At 38.6% G+C, this 22,488-nt stretch overlaps 1 protein-coding gene across 1 annotated transcript; it reads right to left on the bottom strand.

The window, feature by feature from the left end:
• Window positions 1–8,060: 8,060 nt before the first annotated feature.
• Window positions 8,061–10,699, bottom strand: LOC139104324 (uncharacterized). The gene is made up of 2 exons (XM_070659750.1): window positions 10,253–10,699; window positions 8,061–8,132 (listed from the first exon to the last, which is right to left on the bottom strand). The coding sequence occupies exons 1-2, from the start codon at window positions 10,697–10,699 to the stop codon at window positions 8,061–8,063; spliced, it is 519 nt and encodes a 172-aa protein (XP_070515851.1).
• Between the last annotated feature and the right edge of the window lie 11,789 nt (window positions 10,700–22,488).

The raw sequence follows: 22,488 nt of genomic DNA on the forward strand, positions 1-22,488 counted from the left end.
GTCGAAGGAAGGCTCGGGAGCGCCCGAGTCTTAGAGGTAACGGCGTCGAGGAAGGCCGGGAGCGCCCGAGTCTCGGAGGCAGCGGTGTCGGAGACCGGGAGAGCCCGGTCAAGGAAGGCCCGGGAGCGCCCGAGTCCGGTGGAGCGAATGTCGGTTTCGAGGTCCGGGTGAGCACGGTCGAGGAAAACTTGGGAGCGCCCATCCTGGGGGATCGGTTGCTGGGGTGCTCCCTAGCGCGGAAAAAAGGTGCCTCGTCTGCGCTCGAAGCAGTTTATATACCCGTGGGCCCGAGAGTGGGGGGCCCCCATTCCCGAGCGATCGGGTGGCGGTGCGCGGTGTAGGCCAAAGAGCTGAACTTTCGATCGCGGCCGGCCACGCGTACAGATGCAGAGGCTCGTCCGTGTGACGCCAGCGCTTCGACTGCCGTCGGATAGAGGAAAAGGCCAGAGCTATACACTATCTGTCCTACTCTTTCACGGCGTCGTCGGTAACTCGGTAGTTTCGGTATCGCGCAAGCATGATGGTAACCGCTCGAATGCGAACGGCTGCTCTTATTTACCATGTACTATAAAACTTACCATGTTACCATCATTACCATGTAAAATAAAAATTGAAAATAAATAAATTGTTATTCATAAAAAATCAGTTTTTTCGGACAGTTGGCTTTTTGACGATCGATTTAAATCTTGGATAGGTAGAGTTCTTGATAATAATAGTTTTTTTCATTGTTTTATAAGTAATAAAAATTTTTCGTGTCATTTGTCACATGTTTCTAGGCATATGGAATCTGCATGCCATAAAAATAATATAATAAAGAATACATCAAGTAGTTCCGGTATTTCAATAGAAGATACTGATAAAAAATCTGTATACAATATAAATTTTCGAAAACAATGGCTTGATATTCCAAAATTTAAGCCTTGGTTGCGTGAAGTACTTGACGATAAAAATTCATATTTTTGTACTATTTGTAAGAAATCGTTTAAATATGTAACTAAAAGAAATATTTATCGGCATGCAGAATCCAAAACGCACATTGATAATTTAAAAGTGTATGAAGAAACAAACAGAGTTATGCACAGAACATAATGAAACATTTTTATCTTTCGATGATCGAAAAAAAATAGCGGAAATTCGATATGCCGCGTTAATTGCTGACAAAAATATTTCATTTGATACTGCTGAAATAATTCTAAATTATTTTCAAGATGTAGGGAAAGATCCCGATGTCTTGAAAAGTATGAAGTTAAGTGCGGCAAAATGTTCAAATATAATTTCGAACGTTTTAGCTCCAGTCGAGACAAATCGCGTAGTAGAAACGTTACAAAATACGAAATTTACAATTTTTATAGATGAAACGTCAGATATTACAAATGAAAAATGGATGACGTTTCACGTTCGATACGTTGATCCAGAAACATTAAATATTCATTCACAATTGGTAAAATTAATAAATTTAGATGCAAAAGATTGCAGTGCAAAGAAATTATTTAATGCTTTTAAAACAGAAATGTGGAAATTAAAAATTCCATTTTAAAACATTGTTGCTTTATCATGCGATAATGCAGCTGTAATAAAAGGGAAAAATTTATCATTTAAAACACAGCTTGAAAAAATAAATTTAAAAGTATTAACTCTTTCATGTCCATGTCATTCTATTGCGTTAGTTGCAAATGCTGCATGTGATAAAATACCTCATGTTTACGAGAATTTTATTTAAAAAATGGCATATTATGTTAATAGTAGTCCTAAGCGCTCAGCAATTTTTCGTGAATTTTGCAATTGCTTTCAAGAAACGAGCCACAAACTTTTAAGATTATGTGAAACGCGATGGCTTTCTCGTCATATGTGCATTGAAAGAATTTTAGAGTCTTGGGATACTATAAAACATTTCTTGACTGACATGATTGTGAATGAGAAATCGAGTGTAGCTGAAAATTTAAAATGTACTATGCAAAGTATAGACTTAAAGGCATATTTCTTATTTTTAAAATATGTTTTACAATTTTTTAATAAATTTAATATATTTTTTCAAGCAGTTGAAACAAGAATACATCTCTTGCATCCAAAATTAATGCATCTTTTGATTCAACTGTGTGAAAATTTTTTAAAACAAAAGGTATTAAAAAATGTACTTAATGTTACATTTTCTTTAAATGAAAATCAAAAACCTCTTGAAAATATTACTTTAGGATCAGATTGTGAAGAATATCTAGATGATTTATCTAATAACGGACACGCGGATGAAGCAAATATTATAAGAAAATATTGTTTAGAATTTTATGTTACTGCAGCGGAACAAATTTGTAAAAAATTACCAATAAATAATAAATTTTTATTTAAATTAAAAGTCTTCGAACATGCAGCGTTATTTGATGCTCACAGAGACATTACGTTTAACGACGTTTCTTTTGTTGCTGAAACCATCGGTGGTTTTGACAAGAACGGTTTGAAAAATAAATGGTCTAAAATACATTTAGATTTTACAGATGCAGAGAAACAGCATCTCGCAACATTAAACTTTGATAATATGTGGAAAGAAATTTTTAAAAGTAAAAATAACATACAGAGATATGAAAATTTAAAATCATTTATTAATACAGTTAGAACATTTCCAAATTCTAATGCCGATTCTGAAAGAGTATTTTCATTTTTAACAAATATAAAAACGAAAAAACGTAATCAACTTTCTTCGGCTAGTGTTAATGCTATTTGTGTTTTAAAATCTGCATTACGAACAAAAAAAACAAAATATTTTAAATATGAGTATAGATGAAAATCACATAGCTTTAATGTCCACAGACAATTTGTACGCTAAACATTGTATTAAAACAAAAGTACTTTAACATTGTATTCCGCATACGACAATGATGACAATGATGCTGTTGCATCTTCATCTAATAATAATGAAATAGTCACAGCTGTAATATCCACAGATCATTCGTACGCTAAACGTTAAACTAAAAAGAAAAGTAGATTAGTATTCTACTCCACGTATGACAATAATGAAGATAATACTATTGCATTTTCATGTTATATTATTTTATACCATATAAGGTGAGAAAAAATTAATAGCATATGTTTTAAAATATGTAAAAAATGCTAATTTAATTATTGTCATGAGTAGACACCATGTCTGTAAGAGACACCATGTCTGAAAAAGACACCATGTCTGTAAGAGACACTATGTCTGTAAGAGACACCATGTCTGTAAGAGACACTATATTTTTTGGGTTTCAAAGGGGTAGTAAAAGCATAATACACGACTTTGGTTGTTTTTGAGAAGACATTACTATTGTTATATAAAAAAGTTATGCATTTTATTTTTGTTGTTAATAATGATATGAATAACAATAATGCAATGCGTTGCTTTCACATTAATAATACTAACAGTGTCTACTCGAACATAACTTTTATCGTCGTATAGTTTTTTCTACTCAATTCCTATCCTCACCTCCACGTGGTGATGCCTGGTAATCTTATCGATTTAAATAACCAATGTTAATCAAATGATAAGAGCTAACGAGGAAGGGAGACAAATTTTAGAGCCTAAAAAAAACTAAATTTTATTTAAACATACAGGGTGTCCCAGATCAGTGGACGGAGTTAAAAATAGTAGATATAACTAATCGAATTAAGACAAAAAATCTTTTACCATTTAAAAAAATTCTGAATTTCCGAGAAAAAAAATTAAATTTATGTACTCGTAAGAGCGGCAAAGAAGCGTGGGCTGAGTGAGCGCGCGATAGACAGCGGCGTGTATATCTTAAAGGTGATGGACGGAATCAGCGCGCGGCGAGCGAGACGATGTGACGACACGCGAGCGAAATGAAGTGATAACGCGCGTTGTCGCTTTGTCTCGCTCGCCGCGCGCTGATTCCGTCCATCACCTTTAAGATATACACGCCGCTGTCTATCGCGCGCTCACTCAGCCCACTTCTTTGCCGCTCTTACAGTACATAAATTTAATTTTTTTCTCGGAAATTCAGAATTTTTAAATGGTTTTTGTCTTAATTCGATTAGTTATATCTACTATTTTGTCCACTGATCACCCTGTATATTATTAACAAGGGGAGATCGCGCTCAACGAAACACTGATTTTATTCAAATTTGCAGAGTTTGAAAACTGGTGTTTCTACATTAATATTGTAAAGCCATTCGATACGCTTCTCTAAAATAAAAAAAGAAAATCGAGTTTAAACATTTGCGATGTATTGAAGTACCGAGAAGTTAGACTTATTTTTGAAGCAGCGTGGTAGTCCAGCGCGGATAGCTCTGGTCTAGTAAGCGCAGGATCGCTAGTTCGAGTCAGGCCTATGTAACTTTTTATTTTTTAATGTTTTTACATGTTTATACAAATTATTAACAATTATATAGTTTATTTAATTATTAGACTATTTTATAAAAAGGAGAAATAAAAAAATTTGAACGCTGTTTTTAATTGTCGTTGTTAGGATGTGTTTATTGGATTGATTGCTGCCGGTGTTAATTATATATTTTGATCTTATTAGTATTTGGTCGACGCTTGTTCATTTTTATCTTCTTTTCTCGCGGTAGACAATAATAACTCGTGAGTCATCGCGCGTTTACATTATACTTGTTTTTATATCAAACGTCTTTCGCTTGTCGTTAATAAAAAAAAACGCGTAATTAATTAAATGCTCGAACAAAAGTATGGTTAATGAAAAAACGTCGAAAGCGGAAATCCAGAAATGAATGAGAAATGAATAATTATATATGTAGTATGGTGATATAAGCGCTCTCTCTCTCTCTCTCTCTCTCTCTCTCTCTCTCTCTCTCTCTCTCTCTCTCTCTCTCTCTCGCACGCGATAGATAATAAGTTAAAAGTGTAGATAGGTATTTTTTTTTTTACGACCCTGACTCTCGCACGTTGATACTCCGCTATTAATATCGGCGCTGAGACAAAAAATTTCGCTAAATTTCTTTGTTTTGAATTATTTTGAAACGGTCAATAACCTCCTCGGTAATGTGTAAGTTTTTCGGTCTTTTTCGCTAAACTATGTTGTCTATCGGCCGCTGTTATCGCATTGCCTAGCTAGGCTGTTTATATACACCGTTTCCCGTCAATGCCGATGTACCTGTCTAACCTCATCTCTTTGTCTCAAAATTAATGTTGTAATTATCGCGTTAACAGTTACTTTAAAATTGCAATAAGAGAAAAAATTTTTTTCGCTTTTTTTTATTTAAATATCTCGAGCTTAATATTTGTGTTTTACGCGAAGGTTGTTATAAAATAAAAAAAATACATGAAGTAGCAATAAAAACATTTTTATTTTGTCGTTAATTTGTCAATTACAATATAAAAAAAAAATTAATTTTTTATATAAATTATATATAAATATAAAATAAAAAAAAATACATTAAAAATATAAAAAAATTCATTTTAAAATTTCGTCAAAAAATTTAAAAAAAATTAATTTTAATAAATAAATAAATAAATAAATAAATACATAAAAAATAAATTAATAAAAAAAAATTGAATTTAAAAATAATAACTGAGGAGGAAGTCGCCGCGACCACCTCTTCCTCCTCTTCCTTCTTTTCCTCTTCCTCCTCTTCCTCCTCTTCCCCAATTTCTTTCGTACCATCCGGCGCGGCTTCTTCCACGTCCGTGTCCTCTTCTAGAATCTGTAATTAAAAAAAATACAAATTTGTGTGTGTGTGTGTGCGTACGTGCGTGCGCGCATAAGTTATAAATACTTAAAATAAAAATAACTTACACATTTTTCTACCCCTCAGTGGGGGTTGGTCACTGCCAGCAGCTTCTTCTGATTTTTGCTGCTCTGACTGCTGCTGCTGTTGCTGCTGCAATTGTTGCTGTTGTTGCTGCTGTGGTTGTTGACTTTGCATAATGTCCATCAACTTTTTTTGGTTCTCCGCCAGCTGCTCAATAATTTTTTCTTGATTTTTCAATTGAGCAGCCAGCGATTGAACTGATATCGAGGAGCGCGGCGGCGTGTCATTTATGTTCAGATCTAGCAACATTTCTTCCTCGCTTAAGTGTAAATCTTCTTCTGGAAAAAAAAAAATTATAATTAAATAAAACATCTATTTAAAACCAGAAACGTTTAAATATTATAATAAGAATATATAATAAAATACTTACGCGACATTTTTTAATCACAAATATACTTGTTGTTTGACACCTTTAACTATAATTCGCGTTATGAAAACGATCCTTCTTTTATATAGAGTCGAACAAAGGGATCTGCTTACCCTTCTCTTTCCTCCGGGTATTATTTATTTCAACTGTTTAAACTCGTTGTTTATCGCTAACACCAATAATAATTAAAACCATCTAACGTTCGATTCTATCAGGAAAAAAATTAATATGACTTTTGTGAAGGCACGATCGTTTTGTTATAATACAAAAAAAACGTTATATCTTTTTGTGCAAAAAACATATGCGATTTCTGTACATTTCCGATTTCGGAAAAATTAATTTTTTTAATAAATTAAAAAAAAAGTAAACTTTATTTGTTTTTTCTACATTTCAGCATCTTATTTTAATTAAACTTTATCTTATACATTATCGAAATTTACTTTCAATAAAAAACTGAATAATCAGCATGGGCAACAAGTGGTTAACAGCGGGCGGAGGGCGGAGGGCGGCGGGCGGCGGGCGGCGAACAGATCGAAAAAGCAAAGTATCGGCTAGGCATTACTCGGCTAAGCGAAACGGCAACGGTGGACAGCAGCGAATTCGTTGAGCAGACAACGCCTCACGCCGCGGATTGATAATCCTCGTTTTTGCGACATTTTACACGCGTACTAGGTCTAGGATTTTGACTAATAACAGGGAAATTATAGCAAGCTTTGCGAATTAACAAATTATTTTTATTCTCGGTTTCATATAATGCATCGCCGAATTTGAGTATTGCAATTTTACATCGTGAAAATGTTTAAACTGTTTAAATAATTTTTGCAAAAAGTCACTCATCGGATTCGGTCGTCGGACGATGCTGTAACGTTGTTAAAAAAATTATAAAAATCGGACACGCGATCTCGGAGATATCCATTTGTTAACTAGCAAAAATGTTAATATTGAAAAAAAGACTATACTATGTCACTCGCAACATCGTCCGGCGATCGAATCCGATGAGTGACTTTTTTTGTAAAAAAATAGTTTAAAAAATTGAACTGACTTCTTTTCAGTTTTTAAACAAAATATCTGAAACCCCGAGTCGATAGCAACAACCGTTACCTAATAACGAGCGTTTACGTAGAAGATATCAATTTGTTAACTAAGAAAAGAAAATAGCAATTTAATATTTTCCTTTGGCAAATATTTAGCGATAAATAAGCAACAAAGCGTTATCTCGATTAAATTCCTTTGCGACCAACTTCATCTTCTTTTACTCGAACATTATTAAAAAAATATATAATAATAAAAGCAGAGAGTAACACACTTTTTCTTTGCCAATTACTTTTTAACAACAAATTAGCTACGAATTTATAAAAATTAACTCTGCTTATTTCGTACTGCTAACTTATAAGATAAAAATAATTTAGTTTAAAAAGAGAAGGATTTTTTATGAATAACAATTTATTTATTTTCAATTTTTATTTTACATGGTAATGATGGTAACATGGTAAGTTTTATAGTACATGGTAAATAAGAGCAGCCGTTCGCATTCGAGCGGTTACCATCATGCTTGCGCGATACCGAAACTACCGAGTTACCGACGACGCCGTGAAAGAGTAGGACAGATAGTGTATAGCTCTGGCCTTTTCCTCTATCCGACGGCAGTCGAAGCGCTGGCGTCACACGAACGAGCCTCTGCATCTGTACGCGTGGCCGGCCGCGATCGAAAGTTCAGCTCTCTGATACATATATATATTACTTTTATTTGTTTTACTTACTTGGATTTGTTCGAGTGGCGTGTCTCTATAATTTCTTGAAAAAATATAATTTTACTGTTATTCGAATAAAAAAAAAAAAAAAGAAAGATTAATTATTAAAATAAAATAAAAAAATCTAAACTAAATGGTTAGGTTGGTATCTGCGTGCGTGACGTTGTGGCTTTTTTTTGTGGTGTCTATTTTAATTCGTGACTAGGCACCATAGGGTTAAATGTTGGCTGTTCTTCTGCTTCTTCCTCATTTAAATTCTGCAAATAAAATGTTCTATTATACCTATAATAAATTTAATTTAAATAAATAAAAAAAAAAATTAAAATAAGTTTACCTTATTTTGACACTTTTTTTTACATTTGCAATTTTTATTGCAATAATTTTTTTTTCTGCAGCCACATTGTAGACCAAGTTGTTTTGCAATTGCATTTATAAATAATTAAATTTTTATCAAGTTTTTTTGCAGTTTTTTACTCTTTTTTTTAATTCATCTAATTCCTTTAAGATGTTTCTTTATTTATCGGATTCTTTTTTTCTGAAAAAAATATAAAAAGTGTGGATATTCACTGGTAATCTCGCGTTCGATTTATTCGACGAGGATGCATTGTCTTAATAAAAGATCCGATAATAATGTAGAAATTGGATGCGATAAAAATATGAATATTTTATATTTTGATTTTACTTACTTATTTTTATGGCGTGTCTCCATAATGTTTGTAATATAACTTTTTTTCGTTCATTTCGAATAAAAATAAGTGTGTGTTTCGTCGTCACTGACGACTCAGCCGCTCTCGGGGATTTTTAAGGATGTTGGTCCGGTAGAATAATTGACTCCCGTGTTCTCCTCAAGTCGGCCGTTTTTATTGAAGTTGAGCAAGAGGCTCAACGCTCTAGCAAACCTCGTGTGGCCCTTTACTGACCGGCGATCGGCCCGCGTACAATAGTCGGAGATAGTAACGTCGTTGTTAAATAATTTGGCAAACTGGCGCGGTCTCGTTTTTTCCGCTTTTATATGTCCTCGCGCCAGAACTTCCGTTTGCGCCCTACTCCGTTTTTACATATCAAATTTAAAAATGTTCGTTTTTATCGGTTTTACCTTTGTACATATTTTAGCCCGTTTTAGAAATAAAGTGTTTACCGCGCTTGTTTATTTGGACGACGCTCGCTCGTCTTTATTTTTATTTTATTATTTATCTTTGCTCGCTGTTCGAACAACAATACGGTTTCGCGTTACGTTTTGTTTTACACTATACCGAATTCCATCTGGTCATTTTTAATTATTCGAACACCCCACCCTTCTTGAAGGGACTTCCTTCAAATTTTATTATTCGCGAGCGGGTTCTGGTCGTGCCTTTTTATTTAAAAAAAACGCCTTTTATCGTCGATCGCAAGTCGTCAGAAATTTACATTTTATTCGTCTATGTCGCGTATCTGTCTATGTTCCCTTTGAAAGGAAGCACCGCGAGTTTTACTGTCGGCCGCGTTACTGTTCCTCCCTTCGTCTTTAACGTCGCGGCTCGGACGATCCCGTCAGGCTCCGGATGAGTTTTGATCACGCGGCCCAGTGTCCACATCAGCGGTTCTAGTCCCGGCTGCTGTACGAGTACTACCTGTTCTTTTTGTATGGCCGGTCCCTTTTGCTCTCGCCATTTGGAGCGCTGTATTATAAGTGTGCAGATATTCCTGGCTCCATCGTGTCCAGAAATGCTGCCTGATCTGCTCCACTCGCTGCCACCGCGATAGCCGGGTCTCCGCTATGTCCTGCAGATCTGTAACAGGAAAGCTGCATAGGGCCGCACCGACAAGAAAATGCCCCGAGGTTATACAATTCAGATCATTCGGATCCGTGCTCAGTGGTGCTAGCAGCCTTGAATTTAGAATGGCCTCGATTTCGTAAAGAAGTGTACATAATTTTTTGTACGTTAAGCTTGCGTGTCCTAAGATTTTATACATATGTTTTTTGACTGATTTTACCGCCGCCTCCCACAATCCTCCGAAATGAGGTGCGTGAGGCGGTATAAACTTTCAATCGATTTCGCGCTTGCAAAGGAATTCGCGCGTCAGAGCTCGCGTCTGATCATGGTTTACAAAGTCACGCAATTCCTTTTGTTCTTTTTTAGCTCCTACAAAAGTCGTTCCATTGTCTGAGTATGTACAATTCGGTTTACCTCGTCGAGCAATAAAACGTTTGAACGCGCCTAAAAATGTTTCCGTCATCAGATCGGTTACCAGCTCAATGTATCGCTTTTAAAGTGAGGCATATAAAAATTGCGATATATGTCTTTGTTAACCGCGCGTTTCTCTGCTTTTTCTCCTTTATTATTATTGGCCCCGCGTAGTCGACCCCAGTGTGCGTGAAGGGCCGCGCAATTGTTACGCGATTCCCGAGCATATCTGCCATCTTTGCCTTTGATGCTATCGGCTTATATTTAAAGCATTTTATACATTCGTGGATGACTCCACGCACAGCCGTGGTCGCCGCGATTGGCCAGAACCGTTGTCGGACCGCCGCCAATGTCCCTTGCACCCCGGAGTGCAACGCGTCTACATGTTGCTTTCTGATTAATCGTTTTGTAAATTCATGATTTCTGGGCAACAGCATCGGATGCTGTGCCTCGTACGGTATTTCTGAGTTCCGTAACCGGCCTCCTACCCGTATCACGCCGAACTCATCTATGAACGGCGTTAATGACAAAATGTGGCTGGACTTTGGCAGCGCTCGTCCCTCGGCTAACGACGCAGATTCTTCCGCAAATTCTTCGCGCTGCACGCAGCGTACCATTATTATTAATGCCGCTCTTATTTCGTCGGAGCGAATCGTCATGCCCCCGCAGTCGCGCCTACTCCGCTTGAGTCGCATGCAATATGCTGTTACGTCTGGAGCCGTTTCTTGTATAGTCGTTCTCTCAGTAAGCACAGTTTTAATAACTCTGACCAGAAACTAAGGTCCACGTGCACGGAGACGATTAGTCAGCGAAGGCGTCACCAATCAAAAATTTGGGGGAAGAAAATCTATTCTCATACCCCGTGAGGTAACCCGTACGGTAGTCGGAAACGTACAGCTCATTTTGGCTAATAATACAGTCGTAAAACCTAAATTGGTCTTAGCATGCTATCGCCTTGAGTAATACAGTTTTGACTAATCAACGGAAATTCGTAAAACAAGACAAAGGCTCCCGCAGCCGTTGACACTTAGAAAAGCCTTCCTGGATAGTAAGGATACAAACACTATGACCTATGTTTTCAGTTTTATTATTTAAATAAAATAGAGACGCCGACTCTGTAATAGAAAATATTAAGATGTATGATGGGCAGATGCGCCGAAACAAACAAGCGTTTTGCAACGGTCATCAAAGGAAATAATATGTATAATCGCGCCTTGCAACAGCTAAGGAGTTTTAAGGCAATCGGTGTAATAAAAACTCCAAAGAATGACTCAGAATTGGAGCATAATCAAGAAATAGGGAGATGAGACAATACTTCCACCCTTCAATTTTTTTTGTTATATAAGGCCCGCAAATTTAGGGCGAAGGCACCACCGAATTAAGATCCAACGTATACATATCGTTACCCTGCCCGATTTCCTCGCGAACGAACAAGTGGTCCATGCAGAACCTCTGGATCAGAGACTCGACGCCCTCACCAACCTATTCAAACAGAAGATACGAAGCCATTGTCAAGCCTACTCCGCTCACTCCCGAGGAAGCAGCAACAAAGACCGCTAGACTGCAACTTGCAACCGTTGCAACCAGCAGAAGTGAGTTGAAGATTAGATCTTAAAGATCAAAAACACTTAATAAACCGTAAATTATAGTGTCGTATCCCATGAATCTGACGCGACAGCAAACCGCTGAGATTCTGCGACCTCCTCCATCCGGGACATCAACACATCTTAATTCGACCCCTTCGCGTCTATTAACAAATTCATTCACTTATACTACACCCGATATCACTCAATCGGCATCCCGTTGTGAATCCGTTCCTCCACCTTCTCAATCCAGCGAAAGAACGCTAATATACCCTCAGCTTGAAATAGATTCGCATCTATTCTTTTCAATCTCCCAACCTCCTTCGAAGCTCGAAACATACCATCCGTTCTCAGATTTAGATTTTCCTACTTTAATATCCCGTCCACCTACCGTTATTCCTCACCCTGAAGAAAACTCCGCTTCCTACGCTCCGGATAATCCATCAACTTCCCGTTTTTGCGAATCTGAAAACTACCAATATCCCTCCAATCAAAAATTTTACAATTGCGAATCTCATTTACCACGCTGTGGCTATCATATGTGTGGTTATCAAAGCGGAAGGAATTCTGAATTTCGTCCATCAATTCCTTGCTCGTCATGCTCATTTCCAATCGAGCAGCCTAAAAGAAATTGTCTTTGGCCAGGCTCTCACCATTTTCATTATAACAGAGCAGAGATAACCAATTATCCCTTTGGGTCAACACATCCTCCGCCCTTCTTTCCTAGAACTTCCCATTATTCCCATTTTTTCCCGCCCTGCCGACATTCTCACGCACACTGCCATTCACACATTCATCAAGAGAACCATATGTAAAGATACTCATATACCGAAAAATTGTACACCCGCGAACATTTACAAACACTTGCAATAATTAATTTAAAACAAAGGACGAATTTAATTGTAACAATTATCTAAGCAATAGTTACCGTGAAATTGTAAAACCGTTTTTAATAAACCATTATCATTTTTCAACACAATCATACTCTGGTTTTTATTTGCTCAAGACTTGCGCGGCCTTGTCTCTATAAATAAGATAGTAGATGTATATAGGCCGGTTCTGGACCAATTTGTATTAGTGTGTCCGTGTGACCTAAGGCGAGGGGTAATGACGTCACGCGGGGAGGGGTGTTTTTTCAGGAATCGCTCTTTTGTCTGCGATTCTCGGAACAGATTGTTTATAAATATAACAATAACATAAAAGTTATGAAATTTGATATTTTAATTACGTAATTTGATATTTTTAAAATAGATAAGTGCGTTATCGCGCCGCGGTATTTTCCTGCGGCATCGTGAATTTCAAAGGGTTGGAATTTTTTCAAAAGGGGAAAGGGGGGGGGTCTTATTTTTCACAGGGGGTAAAGGGGTGGGGGAAGGGTGTTGGGGGTGATCACGCGAGTCTTAGTCATGGCGTCGGCGGCGAGCGGCGGGGCGGCGGATCGCAAAGAATCGCGCGCCCATTGTTGCCTTTCGCTCGCACTTGTTCGCGCCGCCTATCGTTCCCTCTCGTTCTCGTTCACGCGTTTGTCACCATCGACTACGACTCGTAGTTTTCATGCGTAGTATGCCGCTTTGAAATATAATATTAAACAAAAGTTGACACTATGAGGATGCACAACTGTCGGCCCAGGGCTCGAGTGTATTTTCCTCTTCTTATTATTCTTATGATAAGAAAAAAATTTAATAGGTTGCGTTGGAGTTTTATACCGAGAGGGTATCTTTTTTTAATCAATCGCTAATGTCGTGTTTATCAATCGCTCATGTCGTGTTTATCAATCACTCATGTGGTATTGATTCCTTGCCCAAGACAATCATCGAAGAGCTGTGCGATTCATGTAATCCGTAAATGGTAAGTATAAAGATAAATAAAATAAAAAAATATTTTTATTTGTACGAATAGTAGCCGTAAAATTTTAATATTACAGAGGGACAATTTTGCGTAAAGCCAACGTCACCGGCGTCTTCATTGCAATCATCATCATCATCATCATCGTCATCGTTGCTCGCATTATATCGATTGTATAAGATAATATCGTTAAAATATATAATTAGTAAAAAATCCCCATTACTTAAATTTTCTTGTGAACACCATGTATCGTTTGCATTATATCTCTCTCACTCCTATTTTGTATTTTCTCGTTCAAGTGCCATTCGCGCTCTCGCTCACACCCTTTCACGCTCTCACTCGCATTCTTTAGTTATCGTTTGCAGATGCGTAACATGCTATCGCTAGATTCTTTTCTATATACCCGTGTGGTCAAAAAAATCTTTTGCGTTTTTATGGGCTTTAAACGTTGTAAAAAAAAAAAAATCTTTTTGCGTTTTTCTCTTGGTCAAGTGTCGTTCATGCTTTTTTAGTAATCGTTTCAAGATGCCTCGTTTCCGTTGGCCCGGCGTCTATTTTCTTTGTTTATTGATGAGAACGACGACGACGACGACGATGTGACCATGCCTCATTCTCAGTCTCACATCCATACGTGCAGAATCTATCTCAGAAGCAAAACCAAAAAAAACTACAATAAGAAAAATGGCATATTTTGGAGAACAAGGTATGTATTATAATACAATTTATAATACAATTTATAAAAATAATTTAATCTGTTATTAAATCATATAATAATATGTATTTTTATGTTTTTAGCCAAACAACAGCTCTGCCGCGACTTCCAGCGAGGAACCTGCTCTAATAGTTATTGCGCGTTTGTGCACACGTATAGATACTGCTACAGTTATCAAAACAAAAAGTGCACAAACGCGCAATGCAAATTTCTGCACGTTACGAGCGTGGAGCAGGCTCGTTACGAGGCTACCGGACTAACATCGGAGAAATTGCGGTATGAAGTCGGACGCACCCTGCAAAATTCTATCATCTGCGGGGATTATAAGGCCGGCAGGTGCACGAGGACGGACTGCCAACATCGGCATATCGGGCACGACGAAAAACTGGAATGCATAGTGTGTTGTACGGAAATTGTGATGGACACGTTCGGGGCGTCCAGTTGCGGGCACGTGTATTGCTACACATGTGCTCTGAAGTGCCAAGGGCCCCCGCGTCCGTACACAATGCTTACAGTTGTGTGCCCGGTATGCCGATCCGTCGCTAGCTACGAACAACTGCTATAGCTTATGTCGTTTTTTGCGTTTATTGTATTTGCTAGTGTCGTTTTTAATGTAATTTTTAAAGGTATTTTTTTAATGTCATTTTTAATAGAATTTTTTTGTTTTATTATTAGTTTTATTATTAGTTTTATTATTAGTTTTATTCTAATTTGCTTATATATGGTAGTAAATTAAGATATGAAATAAATATTATAATAAAACATATTTTATTATTTCTGTATGAACATCTTTAATTATTAAAAACTTACAAACTAATAAATATGTATGTTATTATTTTAGAATATAAAAATAAATCTAATATAAAATAAACTAATAAAAATGAACTAGTCAAAATGAATATAAAATGAATATAAAAATAAATATAAAATGAAACTTAACCTAAACTAAAATAAACTAATAAAAATAAACTAGTCAAAATGAATATAAAAATGAATATAAAATGAATATAAAAATAAATATAAAATGAAACTTAACCTAAACTTATAAACTAAAAAATTTTTTTGGGCGTCCTCTCTCTCCGTCTCTTTTTAGTTTCCCTCGTCTTTTTCCGGAGTCTTTAGTCAATTTCTGAATTTTGGGCGTCCTCTCTCTCCGTCTCTTTTTAGTTTTTTTTGTCTTTTCCGGAGTCTTTAGTCATTGTCTGAAACGAAAAAAGAAATTATTAACAGGGTATAAAATAAAATGTATTAAAAATAATAAATGAAATTTATTTAAAATATACTTACATAGATTTATTTGCACCTTCCACTGTTTGCACACCGTGCAGAGATATTTCGGTACTTGACCGTGCATTGCGAAAGGTATCACTTTCATGCACGGTGTGCAATAGGAGTGACCGCAAATTAAGGCCTGAACTCCCTTAAAATGGTGCACCCGACAGAAATTACATCTCGGCGTGTTATCCTCTGTAATTTAAAAATTAATATTAATTAATTAAATTAAAAAAAAAAAAATTTAAATTAAAAAAAAAAAAAAAAAACTTACTGGGAAATGTTCCATTCTCGCAAGAGAGGCACTCCCACATGCACTCTCCCAGTAAATTTTTCGTGCATGTGTGAGGCCTCTGATTTGGCGGGTACGTTTCGCGTAGCAGGTACGCTAGGCGTTTTAATTCGCCAAACGCCGTTTCTGACATCGGCCGCACATGATGGTTAATTACATCCACCTCATCCTGGTTGAGGTGGACGAATTTGCACGTGGCTCCTGAAAGGCACACCGACTTCGTACACCGCCGGACCTCGTGAAACATTCTGCAGTCACTCCTGGCGCACACTTTCATTAGATAGTCTCTGCAACTCATGGTGATTTTTTCGGATTAATTTAAATGAGATCTTGCCGAAAATTTTTTTCTGTTTTAATTTAGATCAAATCTTGCCAAAAAAAACAACAATAGCCAAAAAACGACAACAGCAAAAAACGACAACAGCAAAAACGACAACAGCAATAATAAAAAACAACACAAGCAATAATAAAAACAACAGAAGCAATAAAAACAACAGAAGCAATAAAAAACAATAGAAGCAATTTTGACATGTGCACTCCTCGACTGGCGAGCGACTGACTGACGAGCGACCGACTGAAAATCACGTGCTGCGTTTCTATCCGCTTCCATATGTGTGTTCGTAAATGCACAATGAATGATGCTTAAAGAAGCGGATATACGAACGGACTTAAGGCCCTTTCGGTGTAATTCATTCAGCCGGCGTATCGATCCACATGATGAAACTTTTTGCAATACCCAGGTGTATGAATAAAGTTGACATATCTACCGGGTGCACATTTTCTGTTTGCCCGACTCTAATTAACGAAACAAGAGCCGCATCGCCAGAGAGAATATCATTGATGGTAATCCACCCCCGCGCTTTTTCCATGATTATTCTAGCGAGTGTGATCTCTTGCTCCGTCCACATCTGGGCTTGCCGAGGCAAGATTCCGTCTAGAACACACGGTATCGCTTGCCACTTTAATTCACAGAATCGTTCGTCCAGTCGGAAACACTCATAAGGTAGTCTACAGGTTTTGCGAGCCCAGTCGCGAAGATGTACCGTAATCGACGTAGCACTAACATCATCGATGATTCCTCTTTGCCACTTTAAACCTTCTCGGATAGCAACAAGGGTTCCCACTGTAACTTCATGTGGTAACAGCATGAGGTTGGCTGCTGCTATCCTCATAAATGCAGTCAATTGTTCAAGCATCTCCAAATGAGCCTTCTCTCCGTTTATTAACTTTACCCAAAATAGCGTGGGTGATTGTACGCGTATCACGCGTACTTCGTACGGCCAGCGGGTAAGTTGTCTTATATTGATGTCGGAAATCATCTGAAAAAAATATTTTATATTAAGCGGAAATTTTTAAAAAAGATATTAAAAATAATATCAGAAAAGATACTTACATTTTTTGTTACTCGTTAATTGGCGACGATCAGTTACCGATGCCTGGTTGCAAGGAACTGATCGCTCGACGGTTGAAAAACTCATCTCGATCCAAATTGTTTTATACTGATAAAAAATTATCGCTCTCACTCGCGTTGTCACTCACGTTGCCACTTACGTTGCCACTCAGGTTGCCACTCACGTTACCCCGCATCAATGAAAAATAGACTGCTAAGAGAACAAAAGACTATGCGGCTAAATTCAAAGACTGCAAACGGAGGTAATTGCTATTTAGCAGGTATGCATTTCTTTTCTCGGAAAGAGATAAGGTAAAGATTTTAATTTCCCCACATCATTGAAAAATAGACTGCTAAGAGAACAAAAGACTATGCGGCTAAATTCAAAGGCTGCAAACGGAGGTAGTTGTTATTTAGCAGGTGTGCATTTCTTTTCTCAGAAAGAGATAAGGTAACGATTTTAATTCCCTACATCTTTGAAAAATAGACTGCTCAGATAACAAAAACTATGCGGCTAAACTCAAAGACTCTGCAAACGGGGTAGTTGCTATTTAGCGGGTGTACATTTCTTTTATCGGACAGAGATAAGATAGCGATTTTTAAATACTGCAAAGTGAAACTTATGAAATGACTCATTATAATTTGAGAGAGGGTAAAAAATGTGTCACATGATTAATCAGGAGTAGGGGTAGAATATAAAGCATTCCTTAGGCCTCTCTTGTAACCACGCGCGAATCTCATTAGTGGGCGAGCGATCGACGATAATGAACGTTGACGTGAGAATAGAAATCGGTGAAGAAATCGGTGAAGAAATAGAAATAGAAATCGGTGAGGAAATCGAAGAGGTTCATCCCCTGTCGGAGGATAGTGCTTGCGAAACCGACGATGACAACGATGAAACGGTTGAAAGTACTACGCGCAAAACGATCAATTTACGGAATTTAAACGCGATTAATCTGCGTACGAAATTTTGTGCCATATATTTTTATTATTGTGACGGGCGAGGATACAACGTGTGCGTTTCTTGTTTGGTATTGATGCGAAACGATTTCAACGATTCCGTCTTCAAGATTCGTAAACACGTCGTAGGATCGTACGATAGTCTGAGCGGTACGTGGTGTTTGAACTGTAAAGCCGCAACATTCGTTGTAATTTCGTGCGATATGTGCCCGGTATGCACGAATGCGTGAGCAATATACTTCGATTCCATACTCACGTTGCTAATGTCGTTTTTATCGCTAATGTTGTTGTTTTGTTGTATTTATCGCTAATGTTGTATTTATTGCTAATGTCGTTGTTTTGTTGTATTTATTGCTAATGTCGTTGTTTTGCTGTATTTATTGCTAATGTCGTTTTTTTTTCAACATTAACGTGCAAGCATCGGTGTGAGAATCATTTAAAAATGGATCAAAGTTTTCTCGAGGAAGAGCGCGAACTCCTGGTGCAGGCTGATGCCGTGACCACCTTGGGAGAATTTTTCGTGTGGCTTGAGAGATGTGACGACCTAGTGAATCGACTCGAGGAACGCAGTCGCGCCAAGCGAACGCGCGTATCCGTCGGGTGCGCGCAATCCACGGTGGCGAGTATCGCGCGACTTTTGGGTGTCAGGAAACATTTGTACGGACGTTACGTGCACCAGGGTGGCGAGTATGCGAGCACAAGTGCTGCCGACGGTGATGGTGACAACGCAGCTGGTGAACTCGAGTGGCGCGAGATCGAGACCGCGTTCAAAAGTCGTATCGCAACGGGTGTGGTAATAAACACAAACTACATCGAGCCGCTGCGATTCCTGGAGGACGCCGGTAACGTGGTGTTTGAGCGCGTACAGAACATCGTGCGTAAAACTAATTGCGTGAAAGTGAACACCGCGTTCAACGGTGAATTCACGGCCGGGGACAAACGCGCCAACAAAAGTATAACCACGAAAAACTGTGAGATCTTTCAAGATACTGATGTACGCGAGTGGTACCGATTACATGTTATCGAACCCACGCTGGCTTCTCTCAAGGAGTTTCAGGAGCGCGACAGCGGATGGGCGTTGTCGCGAATTTTGAACTTGTTGATCAACGTAAACAAGTACAATCCGATGCGTGCGGGATGTCACGTTACATTGTCGCGGAAAATAGTCGCTAAAAAAGCAGTGATATGCGTAAAATCGATGGATGACAAGTGTTTCGCGTGGTCGGTGGTGGCAGCTCTGTATCCCGTAAAGCAGCACGTGGATCGGGAATTGTCGTACCCGCATTACGCAACGGTGCTGAACGTCGAGGGTGTGGAGTTTCCCGCGACTCTTAAAGACGTTGCGAAACTCGAACGATTGAATGATATCTCGATCAACGTGTACGTCACAAAGACACGTGGAAAAGAAATAAACGTTCTACCTATACGCCTCAGCAATGAGAAGAAAAAGAGACACGTAAATTTATTGTACGCGGATTTCGAATGGGTCGACGACAACGACCTCGCGAACCTCGACGTAGACGCGATCGCCGCGGACTCGCCCACGAGAATATATTCTCGAGGTGGATCTCGAGTATCCCGCGAGCGTGCACGACGCGCACTCCGACCTGCCGTTCTGTCCCACGCGAGAGAAACCACCGGGGGCGAAACACGATGTAAAACTTTTGGCTACGCTGTGTGACAAGAAGCGATACGTCATCCACTATCGCAATCTGCAGCTGTGCACGCGTCACGGTCTTCGCGTCAACAAGGTTTACCGCGTGCTGCGATTCACTCAATCGGCATGGTTGCGCGATTACATCGAGCTCAACACGCGACATCGAACTCGCGCGACCAACGATTTTGAGAAAAATTTGTTTAAACTGATGAACAACGCGGTGTTCGGTAAAACGATGGAGAACGTACGAAATCGCGTCGACGTTCGCTTGCTCTCGCAGTGGGACGGACGGTGCGGTGTGGAGGCGATGATCGCCAAACCGAATTTTCACAGCAGAAGCGTATTTGCGGAAAATTTAGTAGCCGTGGAATTGCGTAAACTCGAGGTGAAATTCGCCAAGCCGATATACGTCGGTATGTCTATACTCGACATATCTAAAGTATGCTTGTACGAGTTTCATCACGAGTATATGATACCGACTTTCGGAGACAAATGTAGCGTCATGTATACCGACACGGACAGTCTTGTGTACAGCGTCGAGTGCGACGATGTATACGAGATGATGAAACGCGATATCGCGAGGTTCGACACGAGCGACTATCCGCCCGATAACGCGTATGGTATATCTCTCGCGAACAAAAAAATACCCAGCTTAATGAAGGACGAGTGTAACGGTGCGATCGTCACAGAGTTCGTCGGACTCAGAGCTAAGATGTATGCGATCAGGGTAGACGGTAGAAAAGACACCAAAAAAGCAAAGGGCGTAAAGAGCGGAGTCGTGGCACAAACTATAACGTTCGACGATTACGTGAGGTGTCTCGAGGACGAGATCGTTATGACTCGCGACCAATCGTGCATCAGGTCGAAATTGCACGAGGTATACACCGTGTCCGAGACAAAGATCGCTCTGAGTCCGTACGACGACAAGCGATATCTCGTGCCGAACTCGACCGGGACCTTGCCGTGGGGTCATTATCGCATACCTCGATAAAAACGCAGTACACATGTACGCGGTATACATGTATGCGATATACATGTATGCGGTATACATGTATGCGGTATACATTTATGCAGTATGTATTATAGATGTATTATACTTCCGATTGATGCAAGGTCTCTCGAGTGATTGTTAACATTCGCATATTTTGCATTTTGTGGAGAGTGATGTGTTGATTGAGGCGTTCATGATTGCCTGTTTTTTTTCAAATTGTATTATTTGTAATAGAGTTCTGCAAATGGATTTTTGCAGCTAGCAAATGGGTTGGATTGCACAAAATAATTTTTATTTTGTGGTGTATGTGGAGTATGAGATGTTCTTGGTTGCTTAGGTTTTTTATCAAATTTAGTCTGATTTTCACTTTGTGGTGTTTGATGCGTTGATTGAGGCGTTCATGATTGCCTCTTTTTTCAATTTTATCTGGTTTTAAAATATTTTATAAAAGTCTCGAGCTCGTTATATGAAGCATGCGTGGAATAACATACATTATATGTATTATTCTTAGCGCTGTCATATTCTCCAACTATACTCGTATCTTTACCCCTTTATTTTATTACTGACGGTACAATAGTTGGTATTTCTTTTCTTTTCTTTTTTTTCTTTTTTTCTTTTTTATTTTTTACCGGCTTATATATCTTTACCCCTTTACCCCTTTATTTTTTACTTACGGTACAATAGTTGGTATTTCTTTTCTTTTTTCTTTTTTTTTGTTTTTTACCGGTTAATTGCGATATAATGTATGGGTTAACATTCGCATATGTTATTTTGCGGTGTATGCGGTGTATGTGATGTTCTTGGTTGCTTATGTCGTTTAAACTTAGTTTGAATTTATTTTGTGGTGTTTGTGGTGTTTGATGCGTTGATTGAGGCGTTCATGGTTGCCTGTTTTTTTCAAATTTAAGCAGTATTTTTGCGGAAATCTCGAAACGACCGACGAAACGGTCATGTTTTATATTATTATGCGATGATGTACAGGTTTGAGTTAGTAGTCGCTAGCATGCCCTTACGTAGTACACATGTACGTAGTATACATGTACGCAGTACACATGTACGCAGTACGCAGTACGCAGTATGCAGTACACATGTACGCAGTACACATGTACGCAGTACGCAGTACGCAGTATGCAGTACACATGTACGCAGTACACATGTACGCAGTAAAGCAGTAAGCAGTATGTAGTATGTATTATAGATGTAATCATACAAATGAAGTAAAACATTGTACAATGCGTACGTTATATATTTTTCTCATTTTTATACATTTTTTGTATCGAATCACACATACACATGTGTGAAATAAAAAAATTTTTTAAACGATGCTGTTTTTGTCGATCCACGAATTGTGCGATCCGTCGAATCCCAACCATTTTACGTAGACCTTGTCACTCTTTTTGCGCAGAACCTTCTCCACCAGATACACGTCCGGATGCGTCGCGCGGTGCAACTCATACTCGTAGAACGCTCCGGATATTGCCTCACCGCGATAATCCTCCAGTAGATAGGTAGCTGGATTAGTTTGCTGCACCTTAACGATCGTGAAAACCTCGGTGGTCCAATTCGGAGTGTATCCCTTTTCAAAAATCATTTTAAACTTGCTCACGCGTACTTTATCACCGACCCTGAATTTGGCCGGAGCGGCTATCTTTATAGCGCTGTACACGGTGTCGAGGAGTTTTTTGGCGATATCAGGTGTCACGTCAACGGGCCGCATGCCGATCGTTCGATGCTTGCGCCTATTGT

Source organism: Cardiocondyla obscurior, linkage group LG07 (assembly GCF_019399895.1).
Source record: "Cardiocondyla obscurior isolate alpha-2009 linkage group LG07, Cobs3.1, whole genome shotgun sequence".
Classification (NCBI taxonomy): domain Eukaryota; kingdom Metazoa; phylum Arthropoda; class Insecta; order Hymenoptera; family Formicidae; genus Cardiocondyla; species Cardiocondyla obscurior.